This window comes from Tamandua tetradactyla, chromosome 3 (assembly GCF_023851605.1).
Source record: "Tamandua tetradactyla isolate mTamTet1 chromosome 3, mTamTet1.pri, whole genome shotgun sequence".
Lineage (NCBI taxonomy): Eukaryota > Metazoa > Chordata > Mammalia > Pilosa > Myrmecophagidae > Tamandua > Tamandua tetradactyla.
Genome location: NC_135329.1, coordinates 214,448,493 through 214,467,058, shown reverse-complemented (window position 1 = coordinate 214,467,058; position 18,566 = coordinate 214,448,493). Strand labels below are relative to the sequence as shown.

General features: G+C 46.7%; 1 protein-coding gene across 1 annotated transcript in view; it reads left to right on the top strand.

Annotated features, from left to right (window-relative positions):
- The window catches only part of COL6A3 (collagen type VI alpha 3 chain), an 83,357-nt gene that overhangs the window by 10,527 nt on the left and 54,264 nt on the right, over positions 1–18,566 (top strand). The window contains exons 2-4 of the mRNA XM_077155540.1: positions 4,318–4,437; positions 5,893–6,510; positions 12,858–13,460. Of these exons, the coding sequence (XP_077011655.1) occupies positions 4,347–4,437; positions 5,893–6,510; positions 12,858–13,460 (1,312 nt within the window). The 5' untranslated portion in view covers positions 4,318–4,346. The remainder of the gene's footprint in view (positions 1–4,317; positions 4,438–5,892; positions 6,511–12,857; positions 13,461–18,566) is intronic.

Sequence of the window (18,566 nt, the reverse complement as noted above, 5' to 3'; positions counted from 1 at the left end):
AAGGCCATGAAGCTTAGCTCCCCAGGTGCCGTTGATTTCATAGCTCAGACGATACCACTTGGGGGCAGAGAAAACTTTTATGCCAGGTCTGAATGTTCATCAGATTGTTTTTCCCTTTCATCAGACTCAAGTCTTCTTCCCACACCCCAGCATCTTGTTGCCATGTACATCTTTTCTTTGTCTTTTCCGTATTTTATTTAGGATCAAGGATAGATATGTTATTTAAATAATGCAGGGGTCCATGCATATGCGTGTTTAGTTGTACTTTTTTTCCCTTTTAGCTTCCCAACGTGACCACACCTCCAAAAAAGAGAAGCCACGCATACATCACTGCTGTTAAATCAGTCGCTGCATTTCGGGGGTTCAGTGTTGCCGCCCCCCCCCCCCCCCCCCCAGTTAACACTGCCCTTTGGAGAACCACTGGGTGAACTTTCCTGACCCCGTTTCTTCCATGCTTGCGTGACGTCTTCCAGCTCCCGCCTTCTCCCCAGTGGGGTGCTGCTGATGCCAGCTCACATGCCCCGTCTGCATGGCGCCCAGGGAAGAGCCAACCCATTCCCAGGGCAGGAGATAGAAAACAATCGATGAACATTTGGACTATTAGGAATATAAAATGGAAAAAAATCACATTCGAAAAAAATCAAGCATATCGTTGAAAACCGGAGAGAAAGGTGTTTCTGATTTGTGCTCATACTGATTCTGAATGCCTTTTCATGGTGTGACTCACTCAAGGTCGCCTTTTTAACCTTAAAATCAAACTGTAACAGTGGGATGGAAACTGTGAAGGTAATCCAATCTCAGCAGAGTAAATGCATCTCAGTTTTCTAAACCAGATAGAGTTTCCTACTTACCTGTAGTTGATGCTATATCCTTCCCCAAACCATATAGTATTTCCTGAAACCATGCCCAAAGGGAAGTAACTGAAGATCTACCAACGCCTTAAAGGTTTGTGCTGACGGCGGTAATGGCGCTCCCTCCCCCACCCCGGGGGGCCCCTGCGGTTTGTGGAGGTCTCTATGACTGCGCTTTGATCATCTTCATATTCCAGGACCCTCGCCCAGTCACTGGGAGGTGGGGAGTGGGCCTCCCCACCAAGGAGCCTGGATCCTGGCTCCCTCCAGGCAACCGCAGGAGTCCAAGAGAACAGACATCTGCAAACCCGTGGTCTGGGCCGGGGGGAGCCTCGGGCAGCTCGTGCTGCCTTTAGCTGGTGCCTTTTCTCTTTGCAAATGCAGACCCAGGAAGGAAGAGCCTCCTGCACCCAGAGGGTGCTCCGTGCAGCTTGTTTCATGGGGTGCTACTAGGTGTTTTTGAAAAGATTTTATGAATTACATGTTTGAGAAATGCTGGGATAAGTAGAGTGCCACAGGTTTCTTCTCAGAGCCGATCCAGGCTAACGCATGCCGTGATCCTTCCAGAAGGGGGCGTGGTATTCGGTGTTCCCCAAACTCTAGCTGCTCATGGAACCCCTCCTCTGTTCCGTCGGAACATCTCGCGGATACGTGTTCCATGACGCACCCTTTAGGAAATGCTGGAGGACGAATGGCAGTTACAGTCCACATATCTTCTCGTCTGTTTCGGCATTTAGCATGCAGCCTGCCCCGTGATCCACACAGAAACCTGGCAAGGGACGTTTCATTTTTATTACTGTTCCCGTTTTATGGGTGAAGAATCTGCTTTGTGTCCCCAGGGCCTGGTTCCTTCTCTACTTCCTACACAACCCCAATTCAGGCTATGAACATGGTTGACAAGTTGTCACGGACCAAGAAAAGTCTCTCTTTTCCTCCTCTCTTGTTGACCTTCAGAGGGATGGCTGCCGTGTGCCCCGAGATGCCCCTGAATAGCCAGATAACTGGAGCCTATAGTCTCTGAGCCCCAGGGACTTCAGTGTGAGCCCAGAGGTTAGCGTCTCCCTAGAAGAATGACACAAAGATAAATTATGAATCGGGCACATAGCAGGTGCTTCTGAAACCATGGCATTAAAAACAGTGGCTCGAGAATGTTCTAGCCTACCTGTGTCGTCAGTGTAACCTTTCCCCTATACTGCTACCCTAACCCTGGCCGGGGGACACCTGCACAGTCGTTGGAAAAGCTGCTCACTTTAAATAGAGGAGTTAGGCTGCCGCTGCAGCCGGGACCACCAACACTACTCGTGGGCCAGGGCAAAAGTAAAATGGTGGTGGTGGGGTGGCTCTTGCCAAAAGTTATTAAAATTTCAAGACAGTGATACTAAAGCAATAAGCCAGTGCAGCACCCGTCTGTGTGTGAGCCTTATAATGGCCATACAGGCCACTTGTCCATGGAGAGGGCCCTGGCTGCAGCCTAAGAAAAATTGGGGAAACCAGAGACTTGAGGAAAGAGCAAGAGGCCTGAGCCTGGATGGAGAAGGCCAGCAACCTGCAGGGGTCTTAGGATGGTCCCAGCCCCAGGGGGATTGCACTGGACCTGGGGCTTGGAGGGTGTTTGTTTGCTAAAGCTGCCAGAATGCAATATACCAGAAATGGAGCGGCTTTTATAAAGGGAATTTACATTACAAGTATACAGTTATAAGGCCATGAGAATGTCCAAATTAAGGTACCAGCAAGAGGTTATCTTCACTCAAGAAAGGCTGATGCCCTCTGGGTCACCTATGTCAGCTGGAAAGTCACATGGCTGGCAACTGCTGGGTCCCTTGCTCCTGGGCTCCGTTGCTTTCAGCCTCTGTCCCTGTGGGGGTTACTCACTTTGCTTCTCTGGGGCTGGTTGTCATCTCTTGGTTTCCTTTGGCTCTCTCCATGCTCTGGCTTGCTTAGCATCTCATGGGAAAGCACGTGGCAATGTCTGCTGGGCCCTTCATCTCCAAACATCTGGGTCACCTGTTGGCTCTGTCGCTGCTGTTCTCCAAGCGTCTGCATCTGAGCTTTCTCTAAAATGTTACTCTTCTTAAAGGACTCTAAACAATAGGCCCAGCCCCACAAGAATGGATCAGGATTAAAGCATGGTTTTTCTGGGGTACATAATAGTTTCAGACCTGCACAGAGGCGAAGAGCCCAACCTGGAGGTTGAGGGATAGGCAGTGCTTCGCCGATTTGGGGTGGGGGCAGAAGCTGTAATTCGCAGGGAAAAGTTTTCAGGTGACCCAGGCTACTTGCAGTGTGAGCTCTGCCGGCTGGATGTCCTGTCTGTAGCTACTGATGGGCGTGTGGCTGGGGGAGAGAGGGCACCCGAGCAGTGAGCCCTCGCTCTGGTGTGACCATCTGGTGAATTGAGCATCCCTGGGCTTGACCGTCTGAGATCGGAGGTGGGCAAACAGCAGGTTTTCATTAGAGGGAAGTGCTAACGCTCAATGGAAAATAATGGCAAGATCTGAAATAGCACCAGTTGCTGTGGTTGGGTTTGCACACGTTGAGAGTTGGGCAAAGCCTGGTCTCTCCAAGGAACTGAGGCTTTCTGTGGGTTTCCTTCAAATGTGATTTAGAAAGTAAGGCCAGGTGTCAGAACCCTGCCACTCTCTGTGCCTACGAGCACATTCACTCCTGGCTCTTTTTTGTTCTGACACTTGTTTAGAAATATTCAATTGCTGCCTGCCTGGATTTGAGAGGAAAATAGGTATAATTGCCAAAATTTTAAGCCTTGGTTGGCCAAAGTAATAGTCACTAATTCAAATATTCTCATTTATATGTTTAATCAAAACTATTTTTACAAGTGTGAAATCCTTGATTTATTAGTTAAGTAATTCATTAAAAGCAAGATTATTTTCAGGCTATTCATTAAAAATATGCAATTGTGTTCTTTGAACTCTATTTAAGTTATGGCTAAAAATGTTTGGCCAGAAGAGTGAGCGGGCCCCATCTAAGGGAAACCTGGGTCATGCTATTTACAGGAAGTCTGAAGAATCCTTCGAGACAGAGGGCTCTCTCCATCCACTCTCATTTATCTGTCAGTTTATAGATAGAGGGCAGACATAAATTTGCAGATATTTATAGTACTCCCTTCCTTCTGTGTTCCTTCCTTCCTTTCTGTCCTTTCTGTCTAAATTCATGCCTAAAATATGTTATGTATGCTTTATCATCTCTATCTGTCATCATCATCATCACATATTATCTCTCTCTATAGATCTATCATATCTATCTATCTAATTTATCAACCATCTATGCATCTATCCATCACCCTCTATCACCTATATATATATCTATTCATTTGCTATTGATCCCAAGAATGAGGCAGACACAGAGTCCCCTTGGAAATCTGAAACTGGCAGAGAAAAGAGTGTTTCTTATTCTCTGAGGGATTGCACAGCATGACTCAAACACTGATCTGCTTTATTTTCTCCCTTAGGCCATACTTGGTGCTTAGACAAATTCAAAATGAGGAAGCATCGGCCTTGGCCTTTGCTGGCTGTCTTGGGCCTCTTTCTCTCAGGCCTTCCTGTGACTCCAGCCCAACAACAAGCAGCAGGTAAGGTCCAGAAACGCCTCTTAATTTCATAAAAAGTTCTCTGATTTTAGGCCTTAGAGAAATGTTTTAAGGGATAGACAAGCCGTGTACTATAGGAAATCATTTACTTTGCAGAGCTCTAGCTGTATTCACTTACCTTATCTAGGGAGTGAGTAGATAAGACTTGGGCTGGCTGTCTTGGAGCTGCGTTGCAAGTGGCTGGGTTTATGTTGGGAGTGAGCAGAATGCCTGTGCCCTGAATGTCTCATTATCTGAGGAGCTTTTCAAACTGCCTGGCATTGGTTGGTCTCATAACATGAAATCATGAGAAGGTAACTGTCAAGAGTAAAAAATAATCTCCCTGAGAAAACAAAGGACACCCCCTCTCTAACTTTGTACACAAAAAAGACATTTTTTTCATCCTTCTGATCATTGGACAGTTTTCCCCAAACAGTTTCAAAAGGGAGATTCTAATTAAACCTATTAAGAGTTTCCTTGCAGAATTTTGGAGGAGCGAGAAATGCCTCGTGCATTAAAAATGGTAGTCGATAAGCTTGGAAGGATTGACCGGGTCTCCCTCTCCTTTGGTGGAGAGCTGGGGACCCTGCCCGTGATTCTGCTAGCAGGCCACACCGCCCCTAGAGGGAGGGAGGCCGGTCCACCCTGGGGGGTCTCACATCAGCCCAAGGTAAGTAGAGTCCAGGCGCCTGCTGTGGACGGCCAACTGGCCTCAGACCAAAGGCTGCTCCCAGGCACCGACCGCCTGACCGAGCCTTGCTTCCACCTTTGAGGGAAAGCGCATCCATCTTTGAAAGAGACAAATGCTGCTTCACATCTACAACGGCTTCCCTGGCTCCCAGTAACACGTAGTAACCCTTGAGCACACCTTTTGTCGTGCTCAAAAATCAGGGGAAAATGAGACATTGGCCCTCCTCTCGATCCGCATGGGTCTTCCTCACTTAAAAGAGACGTATTTGGTGCATATATTTTTCTAGCAAATGGCCCAAAGCATTCAGAGTTGGTTCGTGTAAAACAGTGGTAGTTTCACGTTTCCAGTTTCACACCCCAAACTGAAGCTGGACTCACAGCGTGGTGGCTGGCTTACCGATGCTAAGGCCTCCTCCTGGTCACTCAGGTGGGTCGTAGGGCTCAGACTGCCACAAAGAACCACAACTGGGTCAGACACGCCCCAGGCAAAGGACCCCTTTCCCCACCATGGAGAGCATGTTCCTGGTTTGTCTAGGGCAGTCACTGCACGTGGAGCTCAGGGCAGTGCCTGGGCGCTCTCAGGTGCTGAGCCCATGTCCCCAGGTCCCTGCTTCCCAGGTAAGTTGGTCTGCCTGCCTACACTGAAAGTGAGGTGTGGGGTATTTAATAATAGCAAGTGACAGCTGAATTGATTTAGGAGGATTTTGTACTGCTGGAAAGTGATTGCTTGAACAGTAGAAAATTCTAAACCAATGTCTTTTTTTAAAGATGTCAAAAATGGTGCCGCTGCCGATATAATATTTCTAGTGGATTCCACTTGGAGCATTGGAAAGGAACATTTCCAACTTGTTCGAGAGTTTCTCTATGATGTTATAAAATCTTTAGCAGTGGGAGAAAATGATTTCCGTTTTGCTCTCGTCCAGTTCAACGGAAACCCGCATACCGAGTTCCGGTTAAATACATATGGCACTACACAAGAAGTCCTTTCCCATATTTCCAACATGCCCTACATTGGGGATCGCAATCAGACCGGAAAAGGATTAGAATACGTAACACAGAGCCACCTGACTAAGGCTGCGGGCAGCAGGGCCGGTGATGGCGTCCCTCAGGTTATCATAGTCCTAACCTATGGACACTCGGAGGACAGCCGTGCTCTGCCCTCGGCCAGACTTAAGTCTGCTGACGTTAACGTGTTTGCGATTGGAGTTGAGGATGCAGATAATGGAGCGTTAAAAGAAATAGCAAGTGAACCGCTCAATGAGCATGTTTTCAACCTAGAGAATTTTACCTCACTTCATGACATAGTAGGAAACTTAGTGTCCTGTGTTCATTCATCCCTGACTCCAGAAAGGTCTGGAGACACAGAAACCCCTAAAGACATCACAGGTAATGGCGATGCCACCCGGCTGCTTCCTGCCTTGCTGTTCTCTGGAGATGAGCTTGGCAACTGCTGGCACTAAAGCAACACTATGGCTAAAAGGTGGCGGGCGGATTAGGGAAGAGATGAGTATTCACAGGCCTAAAAACAAAGGTTTGAATATTCTTCTGTGGTCTCCTTCCAGAATAGAGAATTTACCAGTCCCCAGGAGTTCTCCTTACACCTCCTCCCTGCTGTGGCATGTGTCTGCCCACAGGGGCTCTCCCAATTCTAGTGGCTCCATCAGGGCCATTCTGGAAGTGCCGATAATGCATGGACATTGCATGCACATGCTATTCTACGATATGTGTGGAACTAGTTGTCTGACAAGTTATTTAACCAATCAAGCCCGTTAGCTCCCTCCCAGTGCCATGGGCCTAAAGGGCGGATGGAGAATGAATTTGACAAGTCGATTTCAACGTGTACCAAACCACGGCAATTTTAGCTATTGTCTGGGGATAGGCTCACTCGTAAGTGGTATGCAGGGCAGGGACACCTCCTCTCTGTGTTGGAAAATGAGTCCATGCAGCCATTTGAGAGTCGATGTCAGCAATTCTGGGTAAAATGGGCATGGGGTTGGGGGGTGGGATCAAGGACACTGGGGAGGGAGGGAGTTCCAAAATGGAGAAATGGCATTTCCTCTGAGATAGAGGGAAGGGAAAAGAAAAGGGATTGCATTTCTAAGACTTTGATGTGGCTAAGAGGGAAGTTGTGGCAGTGCAAGTTGACTCAACATGAGTTATCTCAAAGGAAGATGGCGGGGGGGAAGCCACTGGGCTTGGGAGCTTGGAGGAATTGGAGTTATTTCTGAACAGTTGTTTCAGGAATGTGATGAGGAGCTACCTACAAAACGTTCAGGAAGCAATGGCTGTCTTGCAGTCAAACTCAGCTGTTGGCCGAGAGGATGCTGTTGGTCTTCCCCATTAGCCAGGCTTCAGGACTTTCTGCAGATATCTCTGTACCTCAAGAACAGAAGGAGTGACCAGGTTTAGGGTGAGTGGAGAGGCAAGAAGAAAGTCTCCTTAGGAAGGTACTCTGAGGCTAGCAAGCAATCCTGGAGTAGCCCCCATGGGGTCCAGGCTGGTGGGGAAGCAAAAGAGCACTGGAATGGGCTGGAAGACTCCTGAAGAGCCAAAGGATAAGAGGGCAGGACCACGGGAAAAACCCTAGAAGGGCTAAGTGTTTGAGCAGGGAGGCCACTGCTGGTGTGTAAAGAGCAAGATTTTGGAAGGCAGATGGCCAGGGTGGAGGAGTTTCAGCGATGCTGACAGTGCTGCTCAGTGGTTAGAGGGCAACGGACAGAGGAGCAGGGGGGACGAGGAGGGTGAAGATCTAGGAGGGTGGTCCTCAGGGGACTGTGAGGTGTGGATGCAGGTGACAGTGGTGGAGCAGAAACCATTTAGGAAGGTGGAGAATTTCTTCTGTGAGCTCAGCTGCCAAAAGGACATGGATGATTATTTGAAAAACGAGAAAAAGAGTGAGTGGTCTAGCAGGTCAGAAAGGCTGGCAGGACAGAGACCAAGAGGTCATAGTGAGTGAGATGGCAGAGTAAGGGCAGCTCTTCTCTTATGCTTATGAGATGGGGACCATCCAGGGGGAGGAAGTGGCTGGCAGAAAGTCAGGGCCCAATTAGCTCAAGCAGGTAGAAGAAAGAGTTGGGACTTTGAGATGCACATTGAACCATATGAAGGGCCAAATGGGAGGGACCTGGAGAAAGGTGAATGGAGCCAAAGAAGTCTGGGGAAAGGCAGAGCCTTCTGGATTGCGATCGCAATAGTGGCAGATTTGCAGGGAAACAGTACTAGGCAGCAATTTTTCATAATAGAGTCTTGAAAAGATGACTGGATGTTGGCAGAAGGAAACCCGCTAGTCTTGAGCAGGCAGAGTGTGGTTAAGAGAAGGGTTTTAGAATTAACCAATCCAAGCTGTTTCAAGAATCTTATCAGTAAAATGGTTTCCCCCGGGGTTGCCCATGATAGGGACTTTGATGGGGTTTTGATAGGGGTGTGTGGGCTAATGCTCCCCAAAGCCCATCTGCTTCACGAGAGCAAGGAGAGAGAACAAAATCTGGATTATATATCCATAGTGCTGTAAACACTCTTTAACTGACATTTGCTAGAGGGAAGGCTTCCTGTTCCCAAATATCAGCTCTTGCCACTGTCATTAGGAGACAAGCATTGTTTCTTCTGGATTACAGGAAAAGAAGGTGGGTGTTCTAGTTTGCTAGCTGCTGGAATGCAGTATACCAGAAATAGAATGGCTTTTAAAAAGGTGAATTTAATAAGTTGCTACTTTATAGTTCTAAGGCCGAGAAAATGTCCCAATTAAAGCAAGTCTATAGAAATGTCCAATCTAAGGCATCCAGGGAAAGATACCTTGGTTCAAGAAGGCTGATGAAGTTCAGGATTTCTTTCTCAAGTGAGAAGGCACATGGCAAATGCAGTCAGGATTCCTCTCTCATCTGGAAGGGCACATGGCGAACACAGCATCATCTGCTACCTTCTTCTCCTGGCTTCCTGTTTCATAAAGCTCCTCAGGAGGCATTTTCCTTCTTTATCTCCAAAGGTCGCTGGCTGGTGGACTCTGCTTTTTGTGGCTATGTTGTTCTGCTCTGCTCTCTCTGAATCTCTCTCGTTCTCCAAAATGTTTCCTCTTTTATAGGACTTCAGAAACTAATCAAGACCCACCCAAATGGGTAGAGATGTGCCTCCAGCTAATCCAGTTTAACAACCACTCTTGACTAAATCACATCTCCAGGGAGATGATCTAACTACAGTTTCAAACATACAATACTGAATAAGGGTTAGAAGAAATGGCTGTGTTTACAAAATGGGATTAGGATTAAAGCATGGCTTTTCTAGGGTACATACATCATTTCAAACCAGCACAGTGGGTATCCTGAAAGCACCCCAGACCAGCCCCTCCAGGCTACAAGGAAATGACAAGAAAAAGGTGTCTCTAATGACCCACTCTTTCTTTCTGCAATATTCTTAAAATCAATAATTTGCCAATCCATCACATATTTGAATATAGGGACAATAACAAACACACGCTGAGAAGCAGTGAAGAGGATTAGTAGAGAAAGGAAACATCTTTATTAGATGTTTTGACAAACTGAAGGAAAAAAAATAGATGAATTTGCCTTTATGTTTATCCATCACATTAATGAGCAATTAGGTTCCCATATGGAATGATAAAGGAGCCCATTGACATAGTAAGTTTCCCACACAGATTATAAAAACCTTTGTTTTTATGCCAAGAAAGCATCTCTGTCTTCTAGTGTCCAAGCCACTAGCAGCACCAAGGTGGACTATTAATCCATTTATGTTGCCTTTTCTAATTAGCTTCCCTCTGCATTCCGCCGGTCTCATGTCCCATTGCATGTTTCATCGCACGGGCGTGAATAATAGCGATTATGATGCTTCTATTTATGGTGCTTCGGAAGGGCAGTTTGGAGGTCATCATAGCTAGGCTAATAGTTTAAGAGCTTTCCTTCTCATTGGTTATTTGTTCATTCACTGGGTAACTTTTCTCCATATAGTGTACCTGCTTATAAAACCGGTAAATGTGTAAAATGTTAATATCTGCCACTATTCTAATTGAATTCCACTTAAGTAGTTCATCTCTAATGGTGATCAGGTGCGTGTCTTTGTTTAAATTCCTTTGTTAGTTCTTTTAAAAATGGATGTGACTAAGAGATAAAACCCTTATACTAAAGTTAGAGCTCAAGGCGCTATGCCTTGACATGAGCTTTTGTTTCTCTGCAGAGTGTGAAGATTTGAAAAATTCATGAGAGTCACAATTTAGAATTTGCATAGGAAATAAGAATGGTAAGGGAAGCATCACCTGAGCTAAGGAAGGCATTGAGGCTGCCCAAATGTGCTCAGGAAAATAGTGTTTCCAAAGCTAAGGGTCTATGACTTCGCCAAGGATACTTTCAAAACCTTTCCCCCATAGAAAATGCCACCGAGGGTATGAGATGTGAGCCAAAAGTGGAGAAAGCCAGGTAACGGCAACTGTTTTATTTTAGAGAGATGCGATTACACGCACACTGATTTCGGTCGCTGGCATGCCTTGCCACAGTTCCCGTGTCTGTCTGAGGCTCCATCTCTCCTGGATAACCAGCATGCGTTCGTGTGTGTTGCACTGTTGTGTGTGGAAGAGGAAAGTGTCGTATTTTTCAGTGATGACAAATTATCCAACATTTTTCTATGACCCACTGTTGTAGACCATCAGCCTTTTTCAAGAGAAAGGTGCAAGGACTTCCCCTCAGGCTTCTTTTACCTTCTTTTTTGTACATTGTAAATTGCAACCCCCAAATAATGAATAAATTAACAGGGATAGTGTCAGCCTATGGTTTAGATGTCACTTCTCTTTTATTGACCCTAAGATCACAGCTATTCCTTCTTTTAAATGTGCTGAGTGACAGACTCTCCCAGGCCCCTCTGGGTCACTGGTTTGGACCTTGGGAAAATTTGAGGGCTTTCTGTGATTTTCAGAACCTCTCCCTGGTGTGAGGACGTGGGCCATTTCTATGGCCGGCGACGTAATTCTCACACCCTGGCTCCACATCGTTCCAAGGAACCTTCGAGAATCCGATGTTTCCACCGAAGAGTGACAAATACCTTGGGATTTCTCAGCAAAGGACCAGCCTTATTAACTGTTTCTGTGTAACAATGATTGAAAACACAAAATCGTAATTACTGTAGCAAGTAACTATCTTGACATGTAATTATATCATATATCTTATATCATTATATCATAAGGATAGTATGACATCAATATTTCCAAGTTGTTATTTTCCCTTATGTAAATAATTCCTCTGAAAATATGTTGTCAGGAATTTTTACAAACTTTAAGAGAGGATGAGAGAAATTCTGATTATGACAATCCCTGTTCCAACTTATTCAATGAGAGAGCCTGAAAGGAATATGATTTCACAATTTTAAGAGACAAGAATTGTATCCTGCTTCCACAGTGAAACAAAAGCAATTTCATTGTAATAAGGGAAAATAATTATAAATATAAAGTGTTCACTGTCATTAAAAAGATCAGAATGAATGGTCTTATGTATGATACAAATATAGTCTAAATATAGGCTGGGATTCATTGACTCCTAGAATATAAATAGATATATTCACATAAAATTTCTCCCTGTTGCTAACATACACTTAAGTTATGAAAAATATTTACTAGAATTATTTTGTTTGTCCTCTGGTTTAAATAAGTATGATTTAAATGTGCTAGTTGATACAGTCTTCTCTGGTTTGTAGTTTATTGGTTGCCCTTTTTTGCTCAGTGCTCCTATATATCCCCCATTCTCAATAACAAAGTCTCATATCCACTATTAGAGGAAGAAGGGAGGTCTTAGTCAGCCAGTTATCCGTCCATGGTTATAGCCCCAGAGTCAATTCCAATTAAGGGTTTATGAGATGCTTATGTCCCACAAGACAATCAGTTTGGGATGTCATAAAAATAAGGTTGGATAATTGTGTCATGACTGGCTCCATGTCACCTTGTTTAACATTGTTCTGCATTATATGATTGAATATAGAGGCATTAGAAAAAAATAAATGGGTAAAACATCATTTATGACCAATCCCAGACCTGCATGTGAGGGTCATAACACTAAGAATCGCATGAGAAAAAAAATCAATTCAAAAATTCATCAGGGTATTTTAAAATTCAGTCTTCAGATGTAGATTTAATTCTTCCTTACAGATTCACAAAGGCTTTTGGTTGTTAAAGGCAAAGGAAGAAACACCAATGACTGAAGGAATCAAGTGTTTAGCATCCTGGGATGTTTAACACAGAGCTGAGATTCCGTTTAACCACTATGGATTTGCTCTAAAAACTTCTTATAATCGCTCAAGAAAGCTAGAGAAATGTCCAGATATTAGAAATCTTTGGATTTTGGCTAATCTGCCCATTTATTTTCTCCTATAGGTATGGCAGTGCAGAATTCCTGCATCTGCATTTCCTTCTCCAACTAGGCATCTCCAGAATATGTTCCCAAGATTTCTCTCTGAGAAAAGTGGAGATGAGGTTTTGAACTTTAATGATACAAAAATGATACAAATGAAAAGCTGAACGAAATGCTCCCATTTTACACTGTAATTACCGAGAAGTCGCCTCTTATCCATTCAGAATGCAGAACTGAGAGAGAATTTCACGTTCCTTAAGCAACATGTGTTTCATTGTCCGTATTTCGTGTTTCTTATTGGTTTCCAAAGAAACATGTCAGAACACTAAACGTGTATGCATGTAATCACTTGTTCTAACGCTTTCACATTTTTTGCATTTCTTTCTTTTAAAGCACAAGACTCTGCTGACATTATTTTCCTTATTGATGGATCAAACAACACCGGAAGTGTCAATTTCGCGGTCATTCGAGACTTCCTTGTAAATCTCCTTGAGAGACTCTCAGTTGGAGCTCAGCAGATTCGAGTGGGGGTGGTCCAGTTTAGTGATGAGCCCAGAACTATGTTCTCCTTGACCACCTACTCCACCAAGGCCCAGGTCCTGGACGCGGTGAAAGCCCTCCGCTTCACCGGCGGGGAGTGGGCCAACGCTGGCCTGGCTCTGGAGTTTGTGATGGAGCAGCATTTCACCCAGGCAGGGGGCAGCCGGGTGGAGGAAGGGGTTCCCCAGGTGCTGGTCTTTGTAAGTGCCGGGCCTTCTAGTGACGAGATCCGCGACGGGGTGGTGGCTCTGAAGCAGGCTAGCGTGTTCTCCTTTGGCCTCGGAGCCCAGGCCGCCTCCAGGGCAGAGCTCCAGCACATAGCTACCGATGACAACCTGGTGTTTACTGTCCCGGAATTCCGTAGCTTTGGGGACCTCCAGGAGCAATTACTGCCGTACCTTGTCGGCGTGGCCCAAAGGCACATTGTCTTGCAACCCCCAACCATTGTCACCCAAGGTACGTATGCTCTCCTCGCCGTCCGCGGGGGTGTGGGGTCCTTTGGGCGTTGGTTTCGGTAGAAGTAAGGCGGGCGCTGGAAAGCTTCACCCGGGAGAACCTGTAAGTAACCCCAGCTCAGGCCTTCCAAGATGCAGTCCTGGGATCCGATTGCCTGGTGTGATGAGGATCCTCATGGCTGTGTTTTCAGTCCATGTGTGGGTAGAAAGTGCTTTTAAAGTATGAGTTGTCAAGGGAGCGTGCTTTCGATGCCAACTCAACAAGCCTCTCACTTAGAGGGTCACCTCCAAGTCCCTCTCTCTGGACTATTGAGAGTCGAGCCCCTTCAGAAGGTAAGAAATAACAAAAACACTCTTTTGGCAGGGGATTCATGAAAATCGTCTCCCTGTGCTTATCAAGTTTAGGAGTAATTTTTATGGACAACAAGATGGTGCCATATGCTGAAATGCAGGTTCTTTACAGGGCAGCCCTAGGAATGATTTTACAAAGCAAATAAACCACATCATTTAACGCATATACACACCACAAACATAGGAGGTGGGAGGCGTGTTTTCAAAATTAAAATCAGAGTCCAATTGTACTTGATGCTGTGACAGTAAAAAAATCAGGCATTTGCAGTTTCACTGACAATTTCTCCAAGATCTGACAATGATTTTTAGATACATTGCTGGGAGGGGTAAGTTAGTATTGATGTGAAATTACGTTTTGGAAATTCTCTTGATATGTCTAGACGTCTCTTGGAAGGGAATCATTTTAATCATAAATTAACACAAGGGATTTCCCTTGGGCTTGAATGACAGCATGTGTGACAGGCTAGGACGTCTTCCCTATCCCTGGTGCACAAAGGAGGAAACTGAGGCTTCAGAACCGAAGGGACTTCTAGGATGCCACGGCCCCGAGGAGGCAATGCTAGGTCTCGGTCCCGGGTTTTCTGCCTGATGACACAAAAACCCTGAGGACATAACGCGTGGCCTCTTGGCACGGCAGAGCCCTCTCATGGGCTTTTACGATGTAGCGGGGGATACAGACAATGCCTGGATCCCCTCCCCATGGCCCATTTTCTGAGCTAAGGGGTCACTTTCCTTGGCCTTGGTCGGGCCATAGGATGCCACCATGGTCCCCGCAGTTTCCAGAAGTACCACCTCCTTTCTGGGCAGAGCTCACACACTGCGGGGCTCTGGTGGGATTAGGCCTCGAGTCCGAGACCAGGTCTCACCTGGTCACCTGTCTCCGTGCAGTGCCCACACAGACCAGAGCGGGTGGGAGGGGCTCAACAGCTGTCAACTGAACGCCGAGGTTACCATTAGCCTCTGCTTCTCCTCTGCAACCGACGAGCAACCCAGCTTCACAGTTCTCATTTGCTTACTTTATCAACAAGTGCTAAGTCTCTGTAGCTACAAGAATAGTTATTCTAATGCAATACTGATTTTACTCATCTTGTAAATTGGAGTTCCAGATAGGTTTTCCTTTGATAAAGTGTCAATAATTTAAAAATAAACTTTTTACCCCCAGAGGCATACTACTGTATGAAATTAAGAGTGAGGCATTTTCAAGTCTTAATTAAAAACAACTTTACTAATCCATCTGCAGAACTGACCTCTGCTTAATAGTTTTCCGTGAATCATTTGTTCTAGTGACAGATGTGAAGGTAAATCACTGCATTTCCTTCGAGGGCTGGACAGAGTTAATGCAAAGCTTCTCCAAATTAATTTTAAATACGGCTTTTACTGTAATGACAACTGTAAGCAGACAGCGCAGGGCTTCGACATATGTACTAAAGAACCCTTTAACCCTGGACGTTGGAAGTGCCTGGTGTCCTGGTGAGGTGGGAAGAGCAGTGTGGGGGGCAGTTTCCTTTCTAGAGAAGACTTTTGATGATGACTGCCTAAGTCAGGAAAGCGGCCCCTCAGGGAAGACTGTGCGGGCTCAGGGAGGTGAGCATGTGCGGGGACAAAGGTCAGGTGTGGGCTAGGAGAAGACGCGGAGGGGACGGGAGGACAGCTTCGTTGGCGGGGAGGAGCCCAGGGGACTGAGACGCGGGAATCAGCTGGGTCCCCTCGAGGCACGAAGAGTGGCGAGAGGAGTAGGGGAGGAAGGGAGCACCTCGGAGGGCAAGGGTGGCTCGGGAGTTTGAGGACAATTCTGTACGGAGAGAGCAGGGGGGGAGAGCAAGTTCGCTCCCCGAACCCTGGGGCTTGGGGGACCTCTGGGGCAGCTCCAGGGGTCGGTCACACAGGAGGTGAGGGCTCGGGGGGGTTGTTCAGTGCCTTCTGTGAGCAGGGCCTTCAATGTGACCCCGACAGGGGTGTACTCAGCCCCGCCCTGCAGAGCGGGTTGGCGTTTCATAGCAGGCGGAAGGAGCTGGCAGTGTCCCCTTGACCTGGCGCCTGGAAGAGGCCACCCTGAGACCACGGGATTTCATAGGACCTGCTGGTGCAGCCGCTTCAATTTACAGATAAGAAAGCCAAAGCCCAGGGAAATCACATGATTCTGCAAGGTCAGGCAACGTGTAAGCAGCAGGGCCATGAAGCAAACGTAGAGAGTCAATTATTTTTTGATTCTTTAAATACCTTTTCTGGGCTTATTATATCCAGTTGAGACATTTCTAGGTACAATGATCTACTATCTTGTTTTGTGTTCTCAGGACTGCAGACAAAATTAAACATACCTAGGAGTGCAAAATTAGTTCAGGGGTAGAATTCTCACCTACCGTGAGGGAGACCTGGGGTCTATTCCCGACCCATGCACTTCCCAAACAAACAAAGAACCAACCAAACAAAAAAATTCAGCATGTGGTTTTGCAATAATGGGATACTCACATGGAAAAAAATGAAATGTGTCCCTGCCATACAGCATACCAAAAAAGAAAAAAATTATGCATGTGGCTTCTTACCTAGCCCAAGGGGACCTCTGACTCAGAACTACTGAAACTCTGAAGGGTGCGTTTCCAAATTCATAGAGCCGGTTCCAGGTACCACTAAGCTCATGTTTCAGCAGTGCCCGGCCTCAGGCCTTCCCTCGGCCCATTGGTAGAATTTATAAACCATGGTGGTAGCAGGCGTTAAGATTTGGGAGGGGGCAAGGCTGATGTTTCCTGGTCCTCTCCTCAGCCCACATGTGGCGCCACTGTTTGCACTTAAAAGAAATAACGATCTCGGGCCACTTGGTGTAGGGGCTGGAGCTTTGTGTATCTTGAGCTTTCCCGTGATCACCCTAGAGCATTTGTCTATATTATATGTAATGCATGTGATAAGTATGTACATGGTAGATGTGTGGTCTATTTTTACATATGGAATATCAAGCTATCGATCTATGGGTCTAGCCTCCTTTTATCTACCTAGCAATCATCGCTTCCAATATTATGAATAAAGAAATGAGCGTTCCTGTCTTAGTTTCCTGCAGCTGCCCTTACAGAGACCATGAACTGGGTGGCTTGAAACATCAGACATTTATTGTCTCAGCGTTCGGGATCTGAAATTTAAGTGCCAGCCGGCCCCTGCTTCCCCTTAAGCCTGTAGGAACGACGTGTTCCGGACCTCTGGGTCGGCCTCGGGCGGTGGCTTTGCCAGCCCTCTGTGCCTCGGCTGACCCGTAGCCTTCTCTCCTCCATCCGTCAGTCTGTGGTCAATTCCCTCTTCTTTTTGGACACCTGTCAATTCGGATTAGGGTCCTCCCCTGTCCAGCGTGGCCTCATCTTAACTGATCACATCCCCGAGACCCTATTTCCAAACAAGGCCCCACCCACAGGCCGGGGTTAGGACTTGACTGTGCATTTTGGGGTCTGTAGTTCAATCCGTGTCCTGTCCCCTGTACAGCTGCTCGTCTAAGTTTACCTGCCAAAACACTTTAAACCAAAATAAAAGGTGTAGCTTCAGAGGGAGCGAATTCTAAACTAAAGGAAGGAAAGAGAGCTCAAAGTAGATGTTTATGATGATGTTATATAAATGTTAAGAAAAGCTTAAGTGATGTTCGCAATAGGCTGTTCTCCAGTAGGTAAGTGGGCCGTTGGCATTAGAGACGTTGGTGCAGGAAACACCCCTTCTGTTCTCTGGGATGCGGCCCCTTCCCCCGGCAGGCAGCGTGGATCCGGGGAGCCCCGTCCTCAAACGACCCTCCGGGAAGTCGTCTGCAGTTCCAGCATCCGCTGTGCTCCTTGCCGCGGGGCCAAGCGAGTCTCTGGGTGCAGTGTGGGCGGTTAACTCCACTTCTTAGAAAGTCCTTCACCTCTACCCCAATCCTACACCATGGGTCTGCGTCCTGTGTGGCATCCGTTTTTGTTTACTTGACGTATCCCTTACTGACCTTCACAATTGTCCTTGCTCTCTTTGTGCTCACAGTCTGTGGGGAGGTAAAACGCCCCCAGAAAGACACCATCAGAAGTACAGCTGGTGTTGGGAAGGAGTGGCCCGGAGAGGAGCCCCTCCAGGCAGTCAGAACAGGGGCGGTGGAGAAACCTGTCCTTGCAGCTCTCTCGGGCGTCCTCCTGTGTTTCCTTGTCCTTCTTAAGACCCGGGGTCAGAGCTCCCTCCAGACTTGCTGGGACAGTGCAGGGTACACGGTGCTCTGCTCCTGAGGACGTCTCCTTGGCTCTTAAGCCACCCAGAGCAGGGGCCGGGGGTGGGGTGAAAATTCATCTTTCTGTTTATCGTATGTGTACTACAGCCTCCTGTGTCATACAGGCATCTGCACTGGTGGTGGCTGCTTCAGCGTTTGCACCACCTACGATACACAAGGGGCGTGTGGGTGAGAGTGCATGCCCAGGTGTGCTCGCGGTCTCTGAACGCGTACAAAGTGTACATGAGACGGGAACTGTACACATGCTTTTCTCTTAAAGAGAGTTTGGACCAATAATATTAACACAGTCAAATCTCAAGTGAATCGAAGGGTTGCAAAATCTAATTGCTATATATCAAATGGTAAAGAGTAGAGGAGGACTGCTGAGCTTATATGATTAGCTAATAAATAATAAATAATAAACCACCTAGGTTCTTATAAGCCTTGAGAGATGTAGCAGACCCCTGGACTAGGGAGCCTGGCATGTTCCCATCCTGGGTTTCCAGGGCCCAGGTGGACCGTCCACGGCCCCGATGCAGCGCTCCCCTGGAG